The 23,822-nt window shown below is 35.7% G+C and overlaps 2 protein-coding genes across 4 annotated transcripts; both read right to left on the minus strand.

Annotated features, from left to right (window-relative positions):
- Positions 1-5,185: 5,185 nt before the first annotated feature.
- Positions 5,186-11,092, minus strand: LOC135075655 (putative inorganic phosphate cotransporter). Of its 3 annotated transcripts, none has more exons than XM_063970069.1 (11): positions 10,950-11,092; positions 10,404-10,539; positions 9,508-9,687; positions 8,635-8,776; positions 7,895-8,112; positions 7,146-7,295; positions 6,886-7,018; positions 6,668-6,789; positions 6,361-6,480; positions 5,472-5,586; positions 5,186-5,326 (listed from the first exon to the last, which is right to left on the minus strand). In XM_063970069.1, exons 1-11 carry the CDS (start codon positions 10,979-10,981, stop codon positions 5,307-5,309), a joined length of 1,368 nt encoding a protein of 455 aa, XP_063826139.1. In that variant the 5' UTR covers positions 10,982-11,092; the 3' UTR covers positions 5,186-5,306. The 3 variants fall into 3 exon arrangements, with proteins under 3 accessions (XP_063826139.1, XP_063826138.1, XP_063826140.1); XM_063970068.1 differs by having other exon boundaries at positions 5,451-5,586; XM_063970070.1 differs by having other exon boundaries at positions 5,451-5,586; positions 10,954-11,064.
- Positions 11,093-16,684: 5,592 nt separating this feature from the next.
- On the minus strand, positions 16,685-23,367 carry LOC135075490 (putative inorganic phosphate cotransporter). Its single transcript, XM_063969929.1, has 11 exons — positions 23,238-23,367; positions 22,617-22,741; positions 21,232-21,411; positions 20,589-20,727; positions 20,216-20,433; positions 19,998-20,147; positions 19,759-19,891; positions 19,230-19,351; positions 18,597-18,716; positions 16,987-17,113; positions 16,685-16,766 (listed from the first exon to the last, which is right to left on the minus strand). Exons 1-11 carry the CDS (start codon positions 23,278-23,280, stop codon positions 16,723-16,725), a joined length of 1,401 nt encoding a protein of 466 aa, XP_063825999.1. The 5' UTR covers positions 23,281-23,367; the 3' UTR covers positions 16,685-16,722.
- Between the last annotated feature and the right edge of the window lie 455 nt (positions 23,368-23,822).

Consider the following 23,822-nt stretch of genomic DNA (forward strand, 5'->3'; position numbering starts at 1 on the left):
ACTTGAATTAAAAACGCGGATTGTTACGAGCTCGCTAGTATTTAATAACTTCAAAAAAATCAACAACGTCACAACTGTCCTCTGTTACAACTCTCCTCGGTCTCCCCTAGATACCTACTTATAGGAGTAGTAGGATGAGTAGAAAATATGAATGATTTAAAATTTCAGAGTAAGTGCCATACTGCAAAGCATTGAAAGTCAGTGGCGTCCATATATTGTTTTTAATAACTTCGGCACTTTTGCGATTTTGGTTAAAGTAGTAATGTGTTCGACCTAATAATGTGCTCACAGTTTTTATTGAACTTCGAAAGTTCTGAGCTCCAAGGGCGTTTGGCTGCAGTCTGCTAATGGATATGTCACCGTAAAATTGTGAATTCCGTTAGATTATTATCTGACGTAGTTAAATTACAATCTAACCTAACCTAACCCACTGTTAGTTTACAATCTAACGCGTTATATTATAAACTGACAGAGTTCACAATTTCACGTTGACAGATGCAGTCTGCTACCAAACGTGAAAAGAGAGAGATCCAACAATACGTAGCTTACAAACTATGTTTTGTATTATGGACTGTTATTACTTACCTACACGTCTCAAAAATTACAAATTATGACGATTCTTTTGATATGGGTGTAACAATCATAGCATATAACAACGAGCTCAATAACATAATTGAACTACCTAAATACAACTACTAAAAAATCCTGTAATTGACTTTTTTATAGCCATGCAGGTGAATTTCTTATAATTACCATTTCAATGCCAGACATTAATTAAATGTAATGTTAAAAATATTTTTATTATTCATTAAAATTGAGGTAAATACGTATTTAAACACGAATAACATTTCTATCAAAGGATCAGTAGTATAATCGTAGGAACAATGAAGCTTGCTTTGATTGCAGGAGCAATATTAATCATGCTGGTATCAGCGGCACTTTGTGATGATGATAAACATAGTAAGTAGTTGAATATTAATCAGTAACACAAACAAAGCTACTGTAATGTAACAACGATTCACCTACATTCTAATTACTGATTCAAGTTCTGTATGCATGCAAAGCTTTGAACTTCTAGTAATTAAGCCATTATTTTATACCTATTGTAATTGTGAGACTTTAAGGCTGGGTTGCACCATCTCATATTAACTTTGACAAACGTCAAAAATCTGTCAAAATCCATACAAAATACACCGGTTATCGCTACAGTTACGGTTAAAGTTAGGTGGTGCAACTCAGCCTAAGTGAACTTTTTTGACTGACAAAGAAACTAGATAATCTTCTAACAGGGTTTCCAATATAAATTCCTACTTGTTCGGCAAGACGCATTCCTGATCTAAGACACAGCAAGTTTTTTTGAAATTATATAATTAATTTATTGTTTTTTTTTTTGGCAGATTATGCAACGTACTATGTACATTGTCCTGATGACTGTTTAGAGAACTGCAGAAAATTTAGGCTTTTGGTTTTTCGGGTCATGTGTTTGTGACGCGAGCTAATTTTTAAAAATTATCAAATACCTATATATAATAGTCTAATAATTGTATTGTATAATACTGTATAATAGTGTAATATTAATAATAGTGTAATATTGTATAATATTCTAATTGTATTGTTTAATTCGTTACATTTTAAATAAAAATATCTACTTAAGTTGAGTTAATAATAATGGTACTTTTAATGCTATAAGAATGACATGCTGACTCCATCAATCAGTTCTATGCATAAGCTCTATAGACTTGTTAACAATATTAAAAAGAGCATCTGGGGGCACGGCAGTGCCCCCACCAAGTCGAGCAAAAAAGCGGCACGGCCGTACCATTCTTTTCTCGAAGCAATTCAGGCCATTTTCGACCGCCTGTAACTTCGTTGTGGATAAAACTAGAAGGCTGAATTTTCATTAGCTATGCAGGCATTGTAAAGACACGGTATATTTCAAATTTCATTCAATTTGAACCAGTAGTTTAAGAATTATAACGGGTCAAAGTTTCTTAATTTTGTCACTCACTGACTTGACTTGGCCATCGCACTAAATAATTTAATTTACACGTGTCTTCATGCGATGGCCAAGTCAATATACTTATATAAAACATTAAAGATTTTTAAGACTGAATCGCTTAAGTAGAGACTGAATAAATTAATAACCGACTTGGTATTACATAGATCTCACAACTTTTTACCGTAGAACAACTGAGTTGCGAGACTTGGTTTTTTTGACAAGTATTGTTTTTGATTTTTTTTTCAATAGAAACTCAAAAAAAGACATAAAATAGATATTATCTCATCCTAACAATCCGTTGAAAATTACACACTTGGATGGATAAATTAGGATCTATCCCACAATTTTCAGTTAAGGACATTATTATTTTTATGCGGTGGTGTCCCAGTGCGTACAACACGTCGTGTAAAACTGTTGTTTATCTTACTTGGGGTCATGCGGGCAAATTACGTCATTTTTAACACTGCAGTACACGCGCCCCTTTTTTTACACGAATACACGCGCGGCCTACTCTGGTAAGCCAATTTAAAATCACTGTAAATCAGTTTGTAACCAATTTATAAATATAATAATTATGTAAATGATAAAAGTGTTTATTATAGTTATTTTATAATCAAAGTTTCTTTATATAACTATTTGGGATCAAACATTATAAACAGATTTAAAAGTTGTAAATTTTTTGGACCAAAATTGCACTCTGAGACCAATGTTAACAAAAAAAAATTGTCTGAAAAAATATGATTAGTTTTTTATCTGTCATAGTATTCATGACTTTCTACTGCCTGGTACACGGTGTAAATCCATTTGTTGCAAGTCTTTCATAATTTTTTTGTCGAGTGTTTTCGGGCTTTTGAGTAGACCCGCAGTTTTGACGGCCAATTTTAGAAAAGTGCGCAGTCTAGCGACCTAAGCTTTTCTGGCTTACTGACAAATTTAGTAAACGAGGCTTTCCTGGAATGCTAGCTCTCTGGCGCAAGTTTTCAAAAAGTTATAGCGTAAAATGTTACCCTGGTCTACTATGGTAGTCCGCGCGTGTACTCTAGTGTTAATGTCCCACAAAGTATTTCAATACTGAATGAATACATAAAACAAAGTTACAATAAAAATACTTATATTTTTTATTGTTCCAGGCATTTAAACTAATATTTGTAGTGTGTAAAAACGAATAGTGTGTCGACGAAAGGATCAGTGGTATTTTGCTTAGGAACGATGAAGTTCGCTTTGATAGGAATACTACTCGTATTAATCATGTTGGCATCAACTTCAGCTGGTAAGTAAAATTAGAATATTCGTTCGTTTTAGCCGAATGACGTCCACTGCTGGACAAAGGCCTCTCCCAAGGGTTTCCACAAAGATAGGTCCTGCGCCGCCCGCATTCAGGCACAAAGTCAAAAGTCAAAGTCAAAATTTCTTTATTTGTTTGGACTAATAAATAGTTCTTACAAATCGTCATTTTGCTCTTAAGGAGCCTCTACATGTCTCATAATCTTTTTACCCTACTAGCGCTTCGAGACCAACATTTGGCAAGTGCTGAGAAGAAGCGCCGCAACAAACTCAGTCACCACTGTCTGCCGGTTAATATAAATAAATAGAAATAGTAGTAGTAGTAGGTACATTCGATTCAGGAGCAGTTCACTGAATTTACCATGCATTCTTGTATGGTGTATCTTATAAGAATGGGTATACAAGATTGCGTGGTATATTAAACAAGGTAGTGACGTGCTAATATCTAGACTTACACACACACTAGTCGCCACTCGAGAACTTTTCCTTCCCAGCGGCCACAGCTCTGCGAGCTATGTGCCCCGTAAAATCTTTTAATATAACAACAAATGTCTTAAAACGTTATAGATACGTTGTGAATGCCAAGTGTAGCATCTGTTGAAATGAAATGTTTGTGTATTTGTAAATTAATTTTATTGTTTTGTTTTTGCAGACGATGTGATTATGTTTTGTCCTGGCCATTGTCAAGAGGACTGCGTCGCAAGTTGCAAGCCATATGGAGAAGGAGTGTGTCGTTGTGGTGCTTGCTATTGTTATGAAAACTAAATAAAGTTTGTATAACTTTCTCATTTGTGTAAGTAAATTAAGTAATTTATATTTACCTCGAATTTCTTTGATTGAAAAAAAATAAGGTATCTTTGGTGATCCAATTACCTACTTGATCTGATTACACAATTACTATTATGTTTTCACAGTGAGAAGAGATATTCGTTTGCTCACTATAAAACTGCTCATGTAAAGATTTCAGAACTACTAACGCCATCTTTTACACTTTCAGTCAAACCATTTCCCAGTCTATTGTACGAGACACCACCACAACCTTTTGTAAGAAGGCACAGAGGGATGGAAAAGTACAGCCTTTTAATGTATGTTGGCGCCCACAGATGGCGTTACTTGTTCCTGAAATGAGCAAACGTAATAAAAAACTACACTCAAACAAAAGATTATTAATGATAAATGAGTGATTTATAAAACTACAAACAACACGGTGCAAATGCTTCTCACATAAAAACTGTTGTCAGGCATATAATATTATTTTTTTAAAATACTTTTTATAGTGAAATTACCAAAGCAACAGTTAATTTAATTTAATTCAACTGTCAATAAATTCCTTGTGTGCATTATTAAACGTTAAAGAAGTGGTACTTCCTGCCGGAAAAGCATATCTAAATCCTGTCACTTTAGCCATCAAAGTGGCCCTATATTTTCCGACTATACAAAATTTCTTCTTCTTATAGTGTCGACAACAAACCTACACAGTGTCAGCCCAAAACTCCGCCACAAGAGTGGCGTTGTCAGCAGCATTCATTAAATCCTTCTGAGTGCAGTTGCTCGGGCACTCAGGGCACGACGTCATGTGCTTCATCGACTGGGGAACAAAACCGCACCTGCACTCCATGTTTGAGCGACCGACCTGCGTTCGAAGTTTATTTAAAGACTTCGACTTTAAAGTCTAATTAATGATTATACGAGTATGTCTTATTCCTTCTCTTTCCAAAACTACTAGATGGTAGTACCTACTAATGGGGTTATTCAGTCTTGCAGGCACCGTGACACGGGGACAGGGAAGGGTCGCCGCGGTTGCGGGAGGCTAATTTGGAAATCTGATCGCAATCTACTGGGACCCTTAAGCCTGAAGGAATTGGGGAATAATTCGCGTGTTATCACAATTAACAATTATCGTTAAGACTTAATCTAAATTTAATCTTAATAGTATTGTAAAATACATTTAACACAGAGTGAGCAAGAACTGCGACAGACGATGCAGGCGAAATTTTTGTTGGGACTATTTTATATCGAAGAATTATTTGTTTTCTTCTGCTCCTGCAACATAAAAAAGTATCAGTGATAAAAAAGAAAAAGATTACTGTGGGTTTTTCCTACAAGCGACGAATGCGAAAATTTCTAGACTTTTATTACAACAAATTAAGCAGTTTTATTAATTTACCTCCTTCAACGATGGACGAACCTTTCTCGTTCCATATTTGCTTCATACTTGTTCCAAATGCGATGTAGAAAACTCCTCCAGTTAAATATAAAGCTGCGCTCAAGTTGAAAACATAGCGCCAATCGGATAAATCACTCTAAAACAATAAAAAACGGATAAATCTCGAGTTGGAGATTAGAATTGGGTAAGTACCTATAATTTAAAATTGCTAAGCACCACGCTATAAATCTTTGGTAAAAGTATAAAAGTACAATAAATGTACGCAGTTCGAAATTCCAGAACTTAACGCCCGTTTTCGTGTATGTAAATAAACGAAAAAAAAAAAATTCAACGTGATTCAAAATCGATGTCAATTTTCAAATTGAGAACGCTTACGCCGTAGTTCGAAATTTGAATTACGCGCCAACGCGCAGTCAATGACGAGCGGCGTGCGCGTGCGTGTTTCGTGCCGCTTAAAAATTGTTATTTAGTGTAAAATACGCAAAATAGGGTGATTTTTGGCTGTGATTGGATTCCCTAGATACAGCAGGCTATTTAAAAGTGAGAGAACGGTAGACTTTTTCATCTTCACGTGGTGGATCACCGGTGAGAAGACTCGTGATGTGCTACAAGTAAGTGTCCTTATTGTTTGTATTTTTTGATTCGGTAGTGTCCAGGATGCGAAGCGGCCGCTGTATTCCTCACTTGCCCATTTTCTAAGTTTTTTTTTTCACTTTAATTGATGCTATAGGTACTACATAATTTACTCAACCCACTATTTTGTGTGGATTTGCGGTATAAGTAGGTACTATTTAGCGCCCACAATCGCAATTATATTATTAAAAGTTTAGTTATGTTATCGTTTGTACCTATCCCCGAACTAAAAATAATATACCTGATAGGTTACTTTAAAAAAAATTTGATAACTTACATGGTCTTCCAACATCACTCCAGCAATGAGAGGCGCAAATATTGACACAACATCAGCAAAGCCGACTGTAGTTCTTTTCAAAATGTTTGAAAAATTTGGAGCCATCTCTTCGTGACTAGACTGTAACATAAAAAAACATTTGAACTTAACACAAATAGGTTGAAGTAAGGGCAAAATTCATGGGGAAATTTTGATTGTTACTTGTAAATATTACAAAGATACTACTTATAAGTGATATTTATTCTTCATTGGGATTTTATTATTAATTAAATTACATAAATACTACTCAGAAAAATTATTAACTTACCATGAATCCAGAATACTGTCCGGCGTTGAGCGCCATGAATAAAATGAGTAGTGAGGCGGTAACTTTGAGATCAGTTGCTATGTACACCATTGCTATTAAACAAACTGCTGGTCCAACGAAACCTAATAAGAAATAGTAGTAACTTACAGAACTAAACTAAAAAAACAAGACATTTCTGGAGTAAAAATAAACAGTATTAAGCCATTGTATGTAGTTACCAATAGTGTTAAAAATCTTTCTAGTAACTGTAGCACTCAGATGTTTCCTCTTGATAATACAGTCTGATGCGCATTGGAATGGAAACACCATTAGAAACATTGCGAAGTAAGATGCAGCTATGATGACACCAATCTAAAATGGTAAATTATGAAAATAGGTACTTATTCTTAACGCAATTAACTTCGTTAGCAAGAACCCTAATTTTTATTCATTAATCTATAAAATGTGATGTTAGAATTACTCTAAAAGCGTTTCTTACCAAATCAATTTCAACATTATAAGCCTGGCTCAAATATATCGGCATCATAGTCATGATTGTCCACAGGCCCCAATGTTGGGCACAGCAAGCCAACACCAGGGAAAAAACTGGCAACGAGGTCCACAGAGATTGCCAGGGCATTTTGAGATTCTGTGAATAGATACAATCAAGTTATGTAAATACTTAGAGCTATAAATCATACATAGTATAATGGCATAGTTGTTGCATTTGTTGTGAGTCGTTAAACGACTCAAGCACTGAATCACGATAGTGACTAAAAATATTTATATGAGCTTTCAGAAACTGCTTAATCACTAAGGTTTATTAATCTAAAAATAATTATTTTGGTCTATTCATCATTCACGTGTTTTTTTAGAGACTCAATCAACGATTAGACGATCGAGTCAATTAACAATTGCCAATCATAAAATATTGATAAAATAAACAATATATAATCGATAAAATAAGAACTGATAAATTCATTCGTTGATCATAATACTTTAATCTATTTAGGATAACGTGAGTGATCAATAAGTAATACCTCATTTAAATAATATAAACTTTAATCAAGACGTCTAACTGAAAACTCGCTATAGCACCAATAGACTGGACTCTGTACCTACTGTGGTTAATCATAATTCGTTATCAAAAAATAAAACACCTGTGAGAAAAAACATGCGACATATCGGATTACCAAATAAAGACAAGGCTAATACTAAACAATATTTTTTTAAGTTTAAAATACCCACCTTGCGTTCAGTCTCTTGCGACAAATGATCCTGAATATAAACTTTTTCTTCTTCGCTGATAAATCTAGAAGTTGCAGCATAGCTTGATCCAAATATTACGTAGATGACACACCAAACCACCCCGGTGATGAGGTTGATGAAGAAAGTTGTTTCCCACCCCCAGTATACTATGATGAAACCTGATTTTAAAAACTGGAATGCTGCTCCTAGCTGCATACCTGCAAATATTAAAGTTAGGTAGGGTGATTGCTACAGTAATTAGCCTATACAATCATAGTTATTGGCATATTGGATTGTTAATAAGTAAGAGACAAAAATATTTACTACATTGGACTGCGTATTGTTCAGAAAAAATATTTGTCTCTTTTCCTCTCTAAATAACTTCCATTAGGCTTGTTTCTTTTCATTTTAGGCAAGTTGGCCAATAACTATGTATTGGCTAATTACAATAGCGATCACCCTACTCTAATACCGTCAAGAATTGACTGTTTTCTTATTTTAAACTTTTTTTAAAGGTAGGTAGGTAATTTGTTTTTGCACAAAATACTAATAGTCCCGCCACACCCGCTATCCACTCGTACTAAGCTAAATATGCTTGTGTTATGAGTAGGCTCACCACAAAGTCGAGCGGCGGCGGGATTCGAACCCGCGTACCTCGGATCTCGAGTTAGTCCGATCCCTTCACAGTTCGGCTATCGTGTCTTTTTTTTTGTAAGTTCTAGATATTGGTAAAAACCCACCGCATACAATTATTAAAGTTTCCATAAGTCTTCTATTTTTTTCTGGAATCCAGTTTTCCAAGAGGTGATGAACAGCTGGTATCATGGTCCCTTGCGCCAGGCCCTGTATGCCGCGGCAAAAGCATATCAAAAGCCATCCGCCCTGAAAAAGAAATGGGCAAAAACACTTTTAAATGATTTGTGATTGATGATCTAATACTAACGTTAATATCTTATGGAAGAAGTAGGTAAATAGGGAATTATCAATATCTAAACAATTCATTTTATTGTTAAGATATTGTTGAATTTTATAACTTGGTAACGAGGCAAAGAATGATTGGCTAAGTGACGTCAGAGTACAAACAATAAAACGAAGTTTAATGTATGTGGGACGAAGACTTTGAGTGACGTCACGTCATGTCTGCCAACTCCGAATTAGGATGCGTAAAAGCGTCACAAAGTGTCGTCTCAATTGTCTCAAAAATGTCCCTAACATTTTATAGACTTTAACAAAGTTATTGCTGTGACTTATTCTAGCTAGAGTAATCCTACTAATAACCCATATTATAAATGCGAAACTTTGGATGTCTGGATGGATGTTTGTTACTCTTTCACGCAAAAACTACTAAACGGATTTCGATAAAAATTTACAGTATTATTCTTTATAACCCAGAATAACATATTAATTGTCCATTTGTATAATTCTCTCTGTTTGAATCTATGTCTTGGCTGCTTGTATAACTTTCTTGCAAATAAAAAGTTTTCTATTCTATTCTATTCTATTCTAATTAGGCTATAATATGACGATCTGTAACAAACTAAATTTCACGCGGTTGAAGCCGCGGGCAAAAGCTAGTAACGTATAATTTCAAACATCAAAAGACAAATACTTACATCATACGCACCTAGAGGGATGAAGGCGGACAGACCAGCACTGACGGCTACCCCGACTGTCATCAGAAGTTTCCCCCCGAACCGCGAAGCTAGGACGTAACCCGCGGCCTGGGAGATCACATAGCCCACAATGAAGGAGGACAGAACCACCCCTTGTGTGGAGATCGGCCAGGCTAAATACTGAAAGCAAATTAAAAACTAGTTTAGGTACTTTTACCAATAACATCGAAAAATAATTTTCAACAATTGAATATAAAATATGCAAAAGGCGTTGAATGTTGGAAAGCGTTTAGCACTAAGAAGCTGGTTCGTTCTTGTTTTTCTGTTTCATGAAGTACCAAATGACCTCGTTTTTCTTGTGAGTTAAAAGTTAAGAAAATCGTTAGGGGAAAGGCTGTAATAAATAATAAATAAATAAATAAATAAATAAATCTTTGGACAATTTCACACAGCGCCAGCTAGCCCCAAAGTAAGCAACTTAATGCTTGTGTTATGGGTGCTAGCTTAACGGATATACTACTTATATACTTTTTTTTTAAATACATACATATTATACATAGTCACACCCAGACCCGTCACAGAAATTAAAATTCATCATTTCAATTTCTGCCCGGCCGGGAATCGAACCCGGGGCCTCTCGGCATAGTAGTCCGTTCTGAACCACTACACCAAACGGCCGACGAATAATATGTAATATTAAGCGTTTAAATGAAAAAGTGTCAAACAAAGCATGAGCAAGTTTTTTGTCTTGGTTAATTTGTAGATTCAACATTATAAACGGATAATCTTATGGCAAGATATCGACCTCATATTGATTCTCTACTTCGAAATAACGGGGTTGAAACTATTGGAGAAACTTCTGACAAAAGTCATTGTAGGTACTTCTTATCACTTACTGTGTATCCCTCCCAATCCATACTAGGTGGGGCAGTCATATCCACGATGGCGATGCTCATGTTCACCCTCATCCCGAAGGCCAGAGCCATCCCAAGGAACAGCAGGAACACTTGCACATGACGATAGCCAATCCGTCTGTGAATGTACATTTATTTTAAATTTATTACTAGCTAATTACAGCTGATATAATCTAAACTAAAACAAACTTATTAATTGAGGATATAGTAATAGCCGCCAGTTTGCAAAGTAACGGCTGAACAATATAATAATAATAATATATTTAATTAATTTATAGTATACATTTTATTCTAGCAGGACCGTTCATTGTGGAAAACCTTGGGGGAGGCCTTTGTCCAGAATGTCCAGCAGTGGACGTCATTTGGCTGAAACGAACGAACGAACGATACATTTTATTTTACCCCGGGTATAAAGCTAGTAATGTACCCTCAACGGGATTCGAATCCACTACGCGCACAGATCTGCGCAGACGGTCGTTAGTCATCATAAAAATTATTATAAACAAATAAAGTAAAACAATTTTGTACTTGCTTGCAACGGTAGACCCTTCTTCTGTCATTTTGTTTGATAGCACTAATCAATATCAATATAAACAATAAATCACAAAGTCATGTTTCTGAATACAAGTCCGAATCAGATGTGTGAGGCCACAGATTACCGGTTGAATTTGGACCGATCGGATTATTTTATCTTTTGATATTAGAACGGCGATATCAAAAAGATAAAGTATTGTATGTATTACATACATATGAGAGAAAATAAAATAAAAAGCAAGAGTGATTGAAAATAACGTTGTATTTAAAATTTAAATACATATAAGTATTTAATTACATTATTTATTATAGTTATAAATCATATAAAATGATGTTTATATATTTATATTTAATAACATTTTGTTATTCAACCAAATATTCTATGTATCAAGCCATTATAATATTATAATTATAACAACAGTAAATAGGTATTGCATTACATAATACAATTAGTTTACCTGACGAGCTCCGTCCGGGCCCGCAGTCGGCCAACAACTGACTGCCTCTGCGCGCTGCAGGCGCTTTAATAATACGACACAAACAAGCGGCAAGGCAAGGTGGGGAGAACACGAAATGCTTTTTGTCGTTGGAATAACAAGTCGTTTGTAAACTCCTTGTTTAAATTGAAATTAAGATATATTTTTTTTTAATAAAATAAATTAATCTCCCACACGGCCATACTGACGAGCAGCCGACACAGTCAGGCTCGCGAATAACACTTTGCAAATAAATTATTTAATCATTTTGATATATCAAGAAAATCAACAACATAATACAATCATTGACAAAAATGTGATCATTCACATTATTTTTAAATCGTATGTATCTTAAAGTTCGGCCTCGGTAAAAAACACCGAATTATACGGCACAGCCATTGATGTGGGCCTCGGTAAAAACGCCGAATGTACGGCACAGCCTCTTTTTTAATGTGTGGGCCTCGGTAAAAACGCCGAATGTACGGCACAGCCTCTTTTTTAATGTGTGGCCTCGGTAAAAAACGCCGAATTATACGGCACAGCCTCTTTTTTAATGTGTGGGCCTCGGTAAAAACGCCGAATGTACGGCACAGCCTCTTTTTTAATGTGTGGGCCTCGGTAAAAACGCCGAATGTGCGGCACAGCCTCTTTTTTAATGTGTGGCCTCGGTAAAAAACGCCACAAGGGCACGGCCAAAAATTTACATTTGTGCTCATTACCCTGTATACATCCAGACATCTGGCCAGGATTCAAGGAGTATACAAAACGATGAGCTCAAATCACGAAACTTTAAAAAATATAATTTTCAGTACTCAAACTAATTTCAATTCCCGCCTTAGGCAGTTCGATTATTTTTTTCAAGTTATTTATAATAACAGTTTTTTTTTTCAATGCACGTTTATCCAATTGCTCTACAAACATCTTAATCAAGGCGTCCAAAATAAATAAAAAGAGCAGAGGTGGCAGGAGGTGTTCGATGGCACCCGTCAAGTGGCTGGAATGTATTGAATAAACTATTTATTGCTCATTGGAACTTTTGTAACCACATCTTTCCAGCCCCTTGCCGAGGTGTTTTAAATAAGCGTGAAGCAATCATTGCAGTCAGAACCCTCATAAGACCTTAGACTTGGCTGTTTGCGTGCCTGACACCACTAATTTCTATTATAAAATGAAGTTCAATATTTATTTATTTATTTATTGGGCTATCAACATGTGATACAGGATACAGTATTAAACACAACAAAACAAATATACCATATTGTGGCAAAAGTTTCACAATTCCTGTGCCTGTGTGTGTGTGTGATGCTGCGTAATTAAACTTTGTACAGATGTCCGACAATAAACCGTATGCAATACATTGACAGGAGGGCGCCAAAGACTTTATTGATTTAGTTCCCATTTTTGCCACGTTCGACAACCGTGATAAAAATATAATTCTTAGATAATATTATATATATTTTTTTAATATATTTTTGCCACTCGACGTTTCAAAATCGTTATGACTCTACAGGCCGCTGCATGTTGTGACGAGTGACGTCCGAGATTTCTAGTAGCAATGTTTAAAGGTATTTTAAAAATATTAAAAATAAAAGTACTGGATCACTTGGCATTATGCCAAGGTTAGAGAAATGTGACAATTACAAAAACCTTGCATATTCCCTATTCAATATGGCAGCTGCCGTGAGATTGGCGACATGTCATAAAAGAGAGTACAGTACGATGAACAAGGCAATTCTTAAAATTCTTCGGACATTGGTAGTTATAATTGAGAACCAAAATTGTTTACTGATTTTGCAGAAGTTTGTTTATTACTCGTATTTTGTTGCTTAAAGCAATTTTCAAATTTGTCATAACTACAAAAGTAAAGTGGTAGAGTGTGTGCCTCTTCTTTTTTTTTTTTTTTGAGACTCAGCATTCAATTGACCATTTGTAGATTGAGCGGTGGTGGAACTAGTACTAGGAATATGATTTATTTATTTATTTATTTATACTTCAATGCCAAAAATATTAACATTAGGCGAACTTAATGCCATAAGGCATTCTCATCCAGTTTACCTTTGGAATATGATTATTAGTTATTGTTATTACTTAAAACAGTATGACAGTCCCTTTGAAAATGTCTTAGATAAAAACATCTTTGGAAACATTGATGAACATTATGTTACACTAGATAAGTAGGGGAAGAAGTACAACGATTGGTAGTGCCAATGACTAGGCTTTCGAACGAAACACCGGGAATAATCAATGGTTCCCCACTAAAAACATATTTCCAACTACTTGTTGTAACATAACTGATTTTGCTTTAAACGGTACTAAATTTACCTATCGACTAAAAGAAACAACACATCAACCAATTTTAAATCAAAAATGAATAGCAAAATGTGTTGGTAAGCGCATAACTCAACAACGCATGAACCAATTTTATCATTTTTTTTTTATTTATCGTTGTTGTCCAAGGATGGTTTTTAAGACGGAAAAATTCGAATAATTTCCGGAAAACCTCTAAAAAATAAAATCGAAACTCGAGGTCGCTAGTATCAAATAAAAACAAATTTTTAACTCATCCAGCCCCCCTAGACAAAACGCACTTTTTGATCGAATCGAAAATCGAATCCGTCAAAACTCCATACAAATAAGGGGCTTTTCGACCACTTTTCGACTGGTTCGCGATTATAATTTGCACTTTGTCTAGACAAATTTTCATTATATTTCGCGAGAAATTTGACGTAGCGCATCACCATGACAGAAAAGATATTTTTCGCGGTATTTCCAGTTATTTCGTTATCACTATTTTGTGTTGTTACTAAATAATAAATTCTTCATTTAGCATTTTTTTTTCTTATTTATTATTTATTAGTCAGTGAACCTTAATATTTGCATAAAAATCTCGGAGTGCTGATCACTGATGGGTGCCAGCATTAGCACCCGTTTTTAATTGTAGCTCAAGTCATTTCAGTGCTCTACGTGACGCGGATCGAGTGACGCGGACGAAAAATAGCAAAAATGGGTAAATGCGCAGTGAAAGAGTGCGATTCAAGATCACAAAAATATCTGGAATTACTTTCCACATGTAAGTCTATTGTATCTGTGTTTATATCATAGTAAAAACACAATAAAATGAGGAATTTTTTTTTTTAAATATTAATTTCAGTGTTTCCACTAGGTAAGAACCTAGTTTTAAATGTTGTAGAAATCGAAAAAGAGATACTAGGTGCAATAACTGAATCGCCGTTTTAAAGCATCAAAATGAGGAAATAACCACCACAATTCACCGTTTTTAAAAATGTATTGACTAGAAGACTAAGAAAAATTAAAAATATTCACAAAGAAAATGTCTTAAATATTTGAATAAACTTCTAATACACATTCAATAAGAAATTTATAAAATTATTTCACTTGACGTTTAACGTCTTTTTAAACTTTTTTTTTTTTTATGACTTAAAAAGTTGGGTAAACTTTGTCATGGGTAGGAAACCTCATCGCGCCATTACATGTCTAAGGGGAGGTTACACCAAATAAAAAGGATATTAACTTTGACAAACGTAAAATATCTGTGAAACTCCATACAAAAACACCGGTGGTCAAAGTTAGGTGGTTCCACTCAACCTAATTGTTTCTATTGCATTGTAATATTATAATTGCGAAAGTTAGTATGGATGTTTGGATGTTAACATGTAAGTATTTTTTTCTCTTTCACGCAAAAACTACTGAACGGATTCTGGGGAAATTTACAGTTTTACTGTTTATAACCCAGAATAAACTATAATTTATGAAGATCCGTTGCAGACTAAATTTAAAGCCGTGGGCTAAAGGTATTCTAGTGGTTCCAAGCTATGTCATCGCGTTTCAGTAGCAACATTTTTAACACATTTTAATGAGGTTTGTTTCTCTAGTTAATAGCTCAATGTTTTGCAACGCTGCAATTTATATTCAGATTTCATTTCTTTAAAGGAATAACATGATCATGATCAGTATCAGACACTGGCTATTTACGTTCGTAAGAATTCAGGCGTTGTATTACTTGAGGTAAATAGACTCAACGGGACTAAGCAGTGAACTCTAAAGACAAGGGCTGCCACAATAGATCAAACCTGGTTGAGCTGGCGCAAATGAAGGCCCAAAAACCAATAATAATAATAATACTTGAGGTAAGGTTTTAGGTGTCAGTCGCAACAAGTCCGATCAAATATGAAAGTCTGACATACCTGGTATTACGGCTTCCACCAAATGCGATTCAGTCACCTCCATGCCAACTGCCTTCATTTGCGAGTTACGTACTCTGCTAGGTTGCTCGCCTTATCGCTAGTGCTTGAACCAGCACTTCGGCCGGCCAGCACCATGCGTGCTGGAAGCAGGCCGGTGGCGCTGAAGTCCAGGGTCAGGTGACTCAGGCGTCTCGGCTGCATCATTCAGGCTGATGCTGTTGACTCGACATCGTGCTGCGTCTCTGAAACTCGTAAACAAGAATATATGTGAGCAAGATGCCCTAATTTTGTTCAGATCCCACTTCTGATATGAGAGAAAATAAAATAAAAAGCAAGAGTGATTGAAAATAACGTTGTATTTAAAATTTAAATACATATAAGTATTTAATTACATTATTTATTATAGTTATAAATCATATAAAATGATGTTTATATATTTATATTTAATAACATTTTGTTATTCAACCAAATATTCTATGTATCAAGCCATTATAATATTATAATTATAACAACAGTAAATAGGTATTGCATTACATAATACAATTAGTTTACCTGACGAGCTCCGTCCGGGCCCGCAGTCGGCCAACAACTGACTGCCTCTGCGCGCTGCAGGCGCTTTAATAATACGACACAAACAAGCGGCAAGGCAAGGTGGGGAGAACACGAAATGCTTTTTGTCGTTGGAATAACAAGTCGTTTGTAAACTCCTTGTTTAAATTGAAATTAAGATATATTTTTTTTTAATAAAATAAATTAATCTCCCACATACATTTGCTATAAACACACATTTTCGATTATAGGTATACTTTTATGATTATTTTATCTTATAACAGACGAAATATTTTGCTTCTAAATTACCTAGGTACATATTTTTCAGTTTATGAAAATGATTTTGTTGTAATAGCATCGCCTACCGTGCTCACCCCACCAAAATTCAAATCCAGGACCCAATACTATCCATGCTATAATTTTCTTTACAATATTTGGGGAATATTAATTAACAACGTCACTTCTGTGTTGTAGGTATAATATAAAAAATACAAGTTAAAAAAGTATAGAAAATCAATTTATTTATTTCTAATTGTCTTATGAAGTCTTTTCTGTGTCTTCTTTTTTCTCCACATCAGCACCTGGAATCAATTTGGGTGATATCAATAAAACTTTTTAAGGATTTATCTTATCTTTTCTAATGCGAGAAGATCTACTTTACTGCGCTGTATTTCGTTCATAGCTTGATATATTACCTAAAATTAAATTAACTAGGTCTATACCTATCGCTTTTCACATTCCGCGTAAAAATATTAATTTTGCTTTGGCACAATTTTTACGAATCTAAATACAACATTATACCTTCAGATTTATCTGGCTCATTCCAGCCTTGTCTCTCGCTACTGCCGAAAACGAGATAGAAGATATTGCAGCCGATGTATATCGCTGACGATAGGTAGAATACCTTTCGCCAATCGTTTGCGTCCGTCTGAAAGATAACGAAATAGATCATGCTCTGATAAAAATGTCTTCAATCGGTGATAGCAAAAAAATTATGACACGTGTGTGCGATTGTTGTCACAAAAGTATTTTGATGTAAGTCTTGTACTCATTAGAGAGTAAGTTTTACAAAGAGCTTACTTACGATGGTAACTGCTATTTTTAGTAAATAAGGTACGCAGGCTGGGTTGCAACCTCAGATCATAAAAGGGAATAGGTGTGAAACGGGGGCGTGGCGCGTGTCTCCGCGATATGCCCAGAAACGAACATCGGCCGCGTAGCTAGGTTAGTCGCGATTCAGTCGTACTAAGGAAATGTTCTCCGATATTTTGGATAATGCGTCGTTACGTGCAATAAAACAAGTGAAACGAAGAACTACAGGAACAATGGAGTCATTTACTACATGTAAGTATTGCAAATCCATTGGTATTTTGCTTATAAATAAAAAAAACTAAACATTTTTACGAACGAATTCAGTGCCGTAACAGTTACTGCGATATCGAAATCAGTGGTGATAAAATTCTAACACACTTGTACATTGACGATTTAGTTAGCAACCACTTTATGTCATGCTCAACTACTGCGCAATGTATTTAATTTCTTCCGATATCCACTGTCGTGTGAAAATACACAGTACGGCCGCATGTGCCGGTCGTAACATAGTGCCGTGCTCGTGTTCTAATGCGGTTTCCTATTATCGATAAATAGAAGTAAATTATAATTTTCTATTTTGTAATTTTAAATAAAAAAATGATGTGTTACTTGCGATTATAAGATTTTACAAAAAAAAAACAGTAGAAGTAATTGGTAACTGTCAACTATGTAATTACTATAAGAGCTAGTTGAAAGCCTAATATAATAGGCATTATTTTTGATAAACATATGCGGTACGCAGATCGCCATAATTAAAAAGTAATTGCGTGATAGTAGTTAATAATAACGTATAATAATAAAAAGGTTTTCATACATAAGCATTTTGTGAAACCAGTTTCGTGCCTTGCCCCTAGCGATTTAAAGTATCGATATCTTGTCGACTCCATTTTATCTTTGTTCTCTCACTAGCGTTTTCAAAGTGTGCGTCACGTCACGCGGCCATTGATTGGCCATAAGGCACGCCTTCTGGCCAATCACAGCACTTTTAAGCCGGTTGTACATGACATGTTGTCGTAGACTCTCAGTCGCTTTGTTTTTACACAGTTGAATGTGTGTGTGGGAGCTGTGGTGGGGGAAATGTGGGGACACTGGTTCTCGTTTTAGTTACGCGCGACTTCATATCTATTCTCTTTCTATGATCTGAGGTTGCAACATTTTTCTTTATCTTTAACAAATGTCAAAAATCTGTCAAAGCCTATAAAAGAAACACTGGCTATTGTCATAGTTACGGTTAAAATGAGTTGGTGCAACTCGGCCATAATATTACATTATTATTACTTCGTCTAAAAAAATATTACAGTGTAGGTACATCTACAAACCTCGTCTTTCAATATCACTCCCGCGGCAAGAGGAGCGAATATCGACAGAACGTTGGCGAAACCATTGGTTATGCCATTCATGGTGCCGGCGAAATTGGGCGCCATGTCAATGTGGCCCAGCTGAAAATAATGTTTACTTTAACTCAAATAACAGATTTCAGGAAATAAAGATAACGAGGTACCTAAGAGGTGATTAAAAAATAATGTGCGCAGGAAAGTAGAATCTTATGATTAAAGAATGGACTTAATTCCATGACGTCTATTAGGCCAAAGGCATTAATTATTCTATTCTGTGCCAAAGAAGCGCCTTTATCTAATACCAGCTTTCCGCCCGCGGCTTCGCCCGCGTGGAATTTTTCGGTTTTTATATAACCTATGACACTCAGCAATAATGTGGCTTTCTATTGGTAAAATAATTTTTAAAACCTCTTTATAATATTAGTATAGAAAAACAACATAGGAATGGCGACTGGAGATACATAATATGCCTAATATTTTTTTGTCCCTAATCCTCTATATTTTATTAAAGACAAATTAATAAAATATAGAGTCAATTACAATAAAATCCACGTAGAAATTTATTTATTAAAGAAAGAACAGGCAAAACAAATTGAAGTGTTTCTTGAATCTTACCAAGAAGCCGGTAAAGTGGCCGGCGTTTAAACTCATCACGAGGGTCAGTAGAATGACTGCAATGGCGACGTCAGCCGGGGAGTACGACAGGCCGATCAACGCAAAACCAGGACCGAAAAAGCCTAAAAATACATAACATTATCTACACATCAGAATAATCAAAGGAACCGACATAGCTCGCAGAATTGCTAAAATCAAGTGGCAGTGGGCGGGGCACATAGCTCGTAAAGACGATGGCCGTTGGGGCAGGAAAGTTCTCGAGTGGCGACCACGGGCTGGAGGACGTAGCGTGGGCAGGCCTCCTACTAGGTGGACCGACGATCTGGTAAAGGTCGCGGGAAGAGCCTGGATGCGGGCAGCGCAGGACCGTTCATTGTGGAAAATCTTGGGGGAGGCCTTTGTCCAGCAGTGAACGTCATTTGGCTGAAACGATCTTCCCAACTTGTTTAATAAAATACTACATAGATTTATTCAAAATACTTCTTTCAAATACGATCATAGTGACAACTACGAGTTTTATGGCACATACCTACTGTATTGAAGATCTTTCTAGTGGTGGTGATGCTGCACCATTTGTTTCTTACAACGACATCAGCGATGTATCCAAATACAAAACCCACTATGAATATAGCGAAGTATGGTATCGCTGACATTAGGCCATTCTAAAACAGTACAAGACATAACTTGGTACCTATAGTTAATAAAACTGATGGTCTGTAAAGTCAGCATGAGTCATAGTTTTGTGATTTGTGTCAGGACTTTACTGACCGATCTGATGCTGACTCCTTGGACTTGACTCAAATACGATGGCATGAGCGTCATCAGAGTCCACAACCCCCAGTTCTGTGCGCAGTTAGCTATGATCAGGGATATGAAAGGCATGGACGTCCACATTTTTTTCCATGGAGTTGGCAGCCTCTGAAAAATAAGAAACGCAAGTATAACTGTAGCAATGTCTAGAGCAATATTTACTTTATGAAACCCACCTTATCTCCCCCGATTTGTCCCAAAGATGTCTGTATATAAAGCTTCTCCTTCTCACTGATCCATCTTGAGGTTTGTGGGGAGTTAGCCCCAAAGATGATGTACAAAATCATCAAAACTACTCCCATGATGGCGTTGGTGTAAAAGATCGCAGGCCAGCCGAAGAAACTAACCAGGTATCCTGATATAACCATTTGTAGAGCTATACCAAAATATGCCCCTGTAAAATAAAAATGTTCAAAATACCTAATAAATATCCTGGCTTCAAAATTAATCACTGCTATGTAAAAAAGGGTTTGCAAATATGTAAAGAAACATCACACTATTTCTCAAACAACTTTTCTAAATATCGAGACCAAGTACGAGTATTAATACCTGAATAAATAAAAGTTCCTACACGGCTTTTCTCTTCTAAGGGAGACCATTTCCCGATGAGGTGGTGCACAGCAGGCATTAAGATTCCTTGCGAGAATCCTTGGATGACCCGGCATAAACATACCATTTTCCAACCACCCTGAAATCATTAGGATGAAGATACATAATAAATGCACACACTGTGTTTTGTCATTATTATTTTCCTACTGATATTATAAATGCGAAAGTTTGTTTGGATGTCTGGATGTTTGTTACTCTTTCACGCAACAACTTCTGAACGGATTTTGATGAAACTTTACAGTATTATTGTTTCAAAATCAAAATCAAAATTATCTTTATTTGTTTAGACTAATTAAATTAGTACTTACAAATCGTCAAATGCTCTTAAGGAGCCTCTACATGTCTCACCTAGAATAACATAAATAGGCTATAATTTATGACGATCTGTGACAAACTAGATTTCACGCGGGTGAAGCCGCCGGCAACAGATAGTTGAAAATATTGCTCAAAAACTTGTTATGAAAAGTGATAAAGTATTTTAGAAGACTGAACATCAGAAAGGTCAAAGTAATCTCTTATAAGTTATAAATAATGACAGCATAGGTGCTGATTCAACAATCAAGCCTTTTGAATGAAAACTCACTATTTGTGCACTGATGGGCGTCACCAAGGATACAGCTGAGTTCACTGCTAGACCTAAGCAAAGAAGCAGCTTCCCTCCAAATCGGGAGACCAGCTCTCCCCCCGGGAACTGCGATACTACGTAGCCCCATGTGAAGGATGACAGGATCACACTTTGCGCTTGGATGCTCCAGTCAAAGTGCTGTAAGATAGATAGATAGAAATAGTTATTGACACAAAACAACAGGCTCCAACAGGCCCCCGCTCAGCATTTATTGTGACATGCTAGAAAGGGCATATCACGAAACTGGTCTTCCGCGGACATCCTTGCGTTAGACATAAATTAGGTATTGCGCATCCTTTGGAGGAGATACCGACTAAAATATTTTAGTCGTTAGTACATAATTTATAATATAGATATAGTACATATTCATGTCATCATGTGATATGATAGTTCTAGATATTGGCTAATGAAGATTGAGGACTCTCGTTTTCATACTTAATAATTGGCACCGCTGGCGAGTTTGAACCTTATTCTGTAGTGGCGCCTAGAGTGCAAATAATGCAATAGTCCTACTACGTTTCAACGCTTTCTATTTGGCGTCTCTGTGGCGTCTCTCTTAGCTACCTAATAGTAAGTGACAGGACCTTAGTCTATAGTGGCGCCCACTGGTGAGTGCTATAACCCTCATTGTTTCTGAGTCTGATATACATATTTGGTAACAATCAGAAGGATAAGCTTTCGTCCCATTCATAATCATTAGATAACACATGAAACGAGCTAATCTTGACGCACGCCAACGCTTATTTCACGTTTTGTTTACTCGTTCTCGAGCGGAAAAAAAGGGTTCATCTTCACATTGTCAATACTTATCTAATAGTACAACTTATGTAGATATATTATCAGTAATCTCATAGAAGTTTAGGTAAAATAACAAATACACGGGTGGTATATTATAACTCGATAGCCGATTTTGTCTTGTGGCTGTGGCAACTAAATTGTGAGCGTCAGCTGATGTTTGTAGTTCGCTCCGTTATTACCTAATTACTTGAATCAGAATCATCATTTATTTGCTTTATGTGGTTTAGTTTAGGTTAATTAAGTAGGTAGTTATCTTTAAATATTATTATTGTATTTTTTTGTAACACCAGTTTTGTCTCGAATTAAAAACCACAATGTGGTACAGATTTCTTAATATTGATAATTTTTCTTTTGTAATTTTAATTATTATTATTTTTAATTTATATTTTTCACAACAAAATATTCTTATGGTTTGCCAAACTTTGTGTTTATATTTAACTGTGGAAACTGAATTGGTTTATGTGTGTAACTGTATGTTTCCCAATAAATAAATAAATACATCACTTTGGGTTCCGGAAAAAATGGCAAAAGAACGAATCACTTACAATTTCATTGCTGTTGTCAGTCATGGCCACGACTGCCATACTTATGTTGCTTCTGAATGCGAACCCAAAAGTCATGGCGAAGAATAAAAGCAACACCTGCACGTGCCGAAAGCCAAGACTTCCTCCTGAAAAGTTTCATGATATACCTACCTATAAACAATCAATTTCAGAAATACTGGAGTGACGTTTAGCTAATTCTGAAAATAAATAAGCTACTTTCAGTGATTTCGTTGTATATTTTACTACACGATTCCATTTTAGTTATATTTGTGGCCTGTGATGATAAATCTATGCAAATGATTAATTAACTTTCGTTTATGAATACTAGCTTCCTTTGCACTCAGGTCTGAATTATGAAAGGATAATCCTGAAATTACCTATTACGAGTATAATAAACAATCGATAAAAAGATAACTATTTTACCCATTTTGTTTTACAAAAGTAAAGTTACCTTACTTAGATTTAGAATAAGTCACTTCAGAACTTGTAGCTATTTTCAGAACAAAAAAATGTCTCTAAAACTATAAAATTAAGTTTCTCCGTAGCATGTTTCATAAATACAAAAGAACAATAACCTTAATTCATAAAATCACAAAAATAATAGAAAAACTTGCCACTTACTAAACTTTTTTTCTGAACAATCATCTTCACTGATTGCTGTCATTGCAATTGTCCAATTATTTTAACAATTTTGCTTTTCGCAACACGTCAGCTTCTGCCGTGTCCCAGATGAAGATACTGTCTTCTTACATCATTGATCAATAGCTTAGCGAAGATTCACTACGAGTAGATAATTTACCTATCGATAAGATAATACACTCTTTACTAAAAGAATGAGATATAAGAGAAGGCGCACACCGTTGATTTTTAGTTGGCCGATAGTTGTGCCCGATTTTAATTTGTATGAAGAATCGGCCAAATCGAATCGGCGTAGTGTGCGCACTCCCATACATGCCCATACTGATCAACTGCCCGACTAAACTATCGGCCGACGAAAAATCAACGGTGTGCGCCTACTCTAATGCATTAAGAAAAGTGTCCATCATTACCACAGCAAAAACATGGCAAGTACCTAGTTTATCTACTTACGATATGCATGCTCCCTCAATAGTTTAGGTACGCAAGGGGTCTCAAACGCAGTCTTTATGCATTTCAAAATAGTTAGCCAATCGACAACGATTTAGGGTGCAATTCAATATTTGTTAA

The sequence above is a fragment of the Ostrinia nubilalis genome, chromosome 10, assembly GCF_963855985.1.
Source record: "Ostrinia nubilalis chromosome 10, ilOstNubi1.1, whole genome shotgun sequence".
Classification (NCBI taxonomy): Eukaryota; Metazoa; Arthropoda; class Insecta; order Lepidoptera; family Crambidae; genus Ostrinia; species Ostrinia nubilalis.

Bases quoted from the DNA above. Each gene is read 5' to 3' on its own strand.
- LOC135075655 (XM_063970068.1), bottom strand. From the start codon at position 10,981: ATGACAGAAGAAGGGTCTACCGTTGCAAGCAA. The intron at 10,540-10,949 runs GTACAAAATTGT...GTACATTCACAG, and splicing joins GGGTCTACCGTTGCAAGCAA to ACGGATTGGCTATCGTCATG. The intron at 5,327-5,450 runs GTAAATTAATAA...TTTATGTTGCAG, and splicing joins TTCGTCCATCGTTGAAGGAG to GAGCAGAAGAAAACAAATAA.
- LOC135075490 (XM_063969929.1), bottom strand. From the start codon at position 23,280: ATGACAGCAATCAGTGAAGATGATTGTTCAGAAAAAAAGTTTA. The intron at 21,412-22,616 runs GTAAGTGATTCG...TCTATCTTACAG, and splicing joins CTGACAACAGCAATGAAATT to CACTTTGACTGGAGCATCCA. The intron at 19,352-19,758 runs GTATGTGCCATA...ATGTATTTTTAG, and splicing joins AAAGATCTTCAATACAGTAG to GCTTTTTCGGTCCTGGTTTT.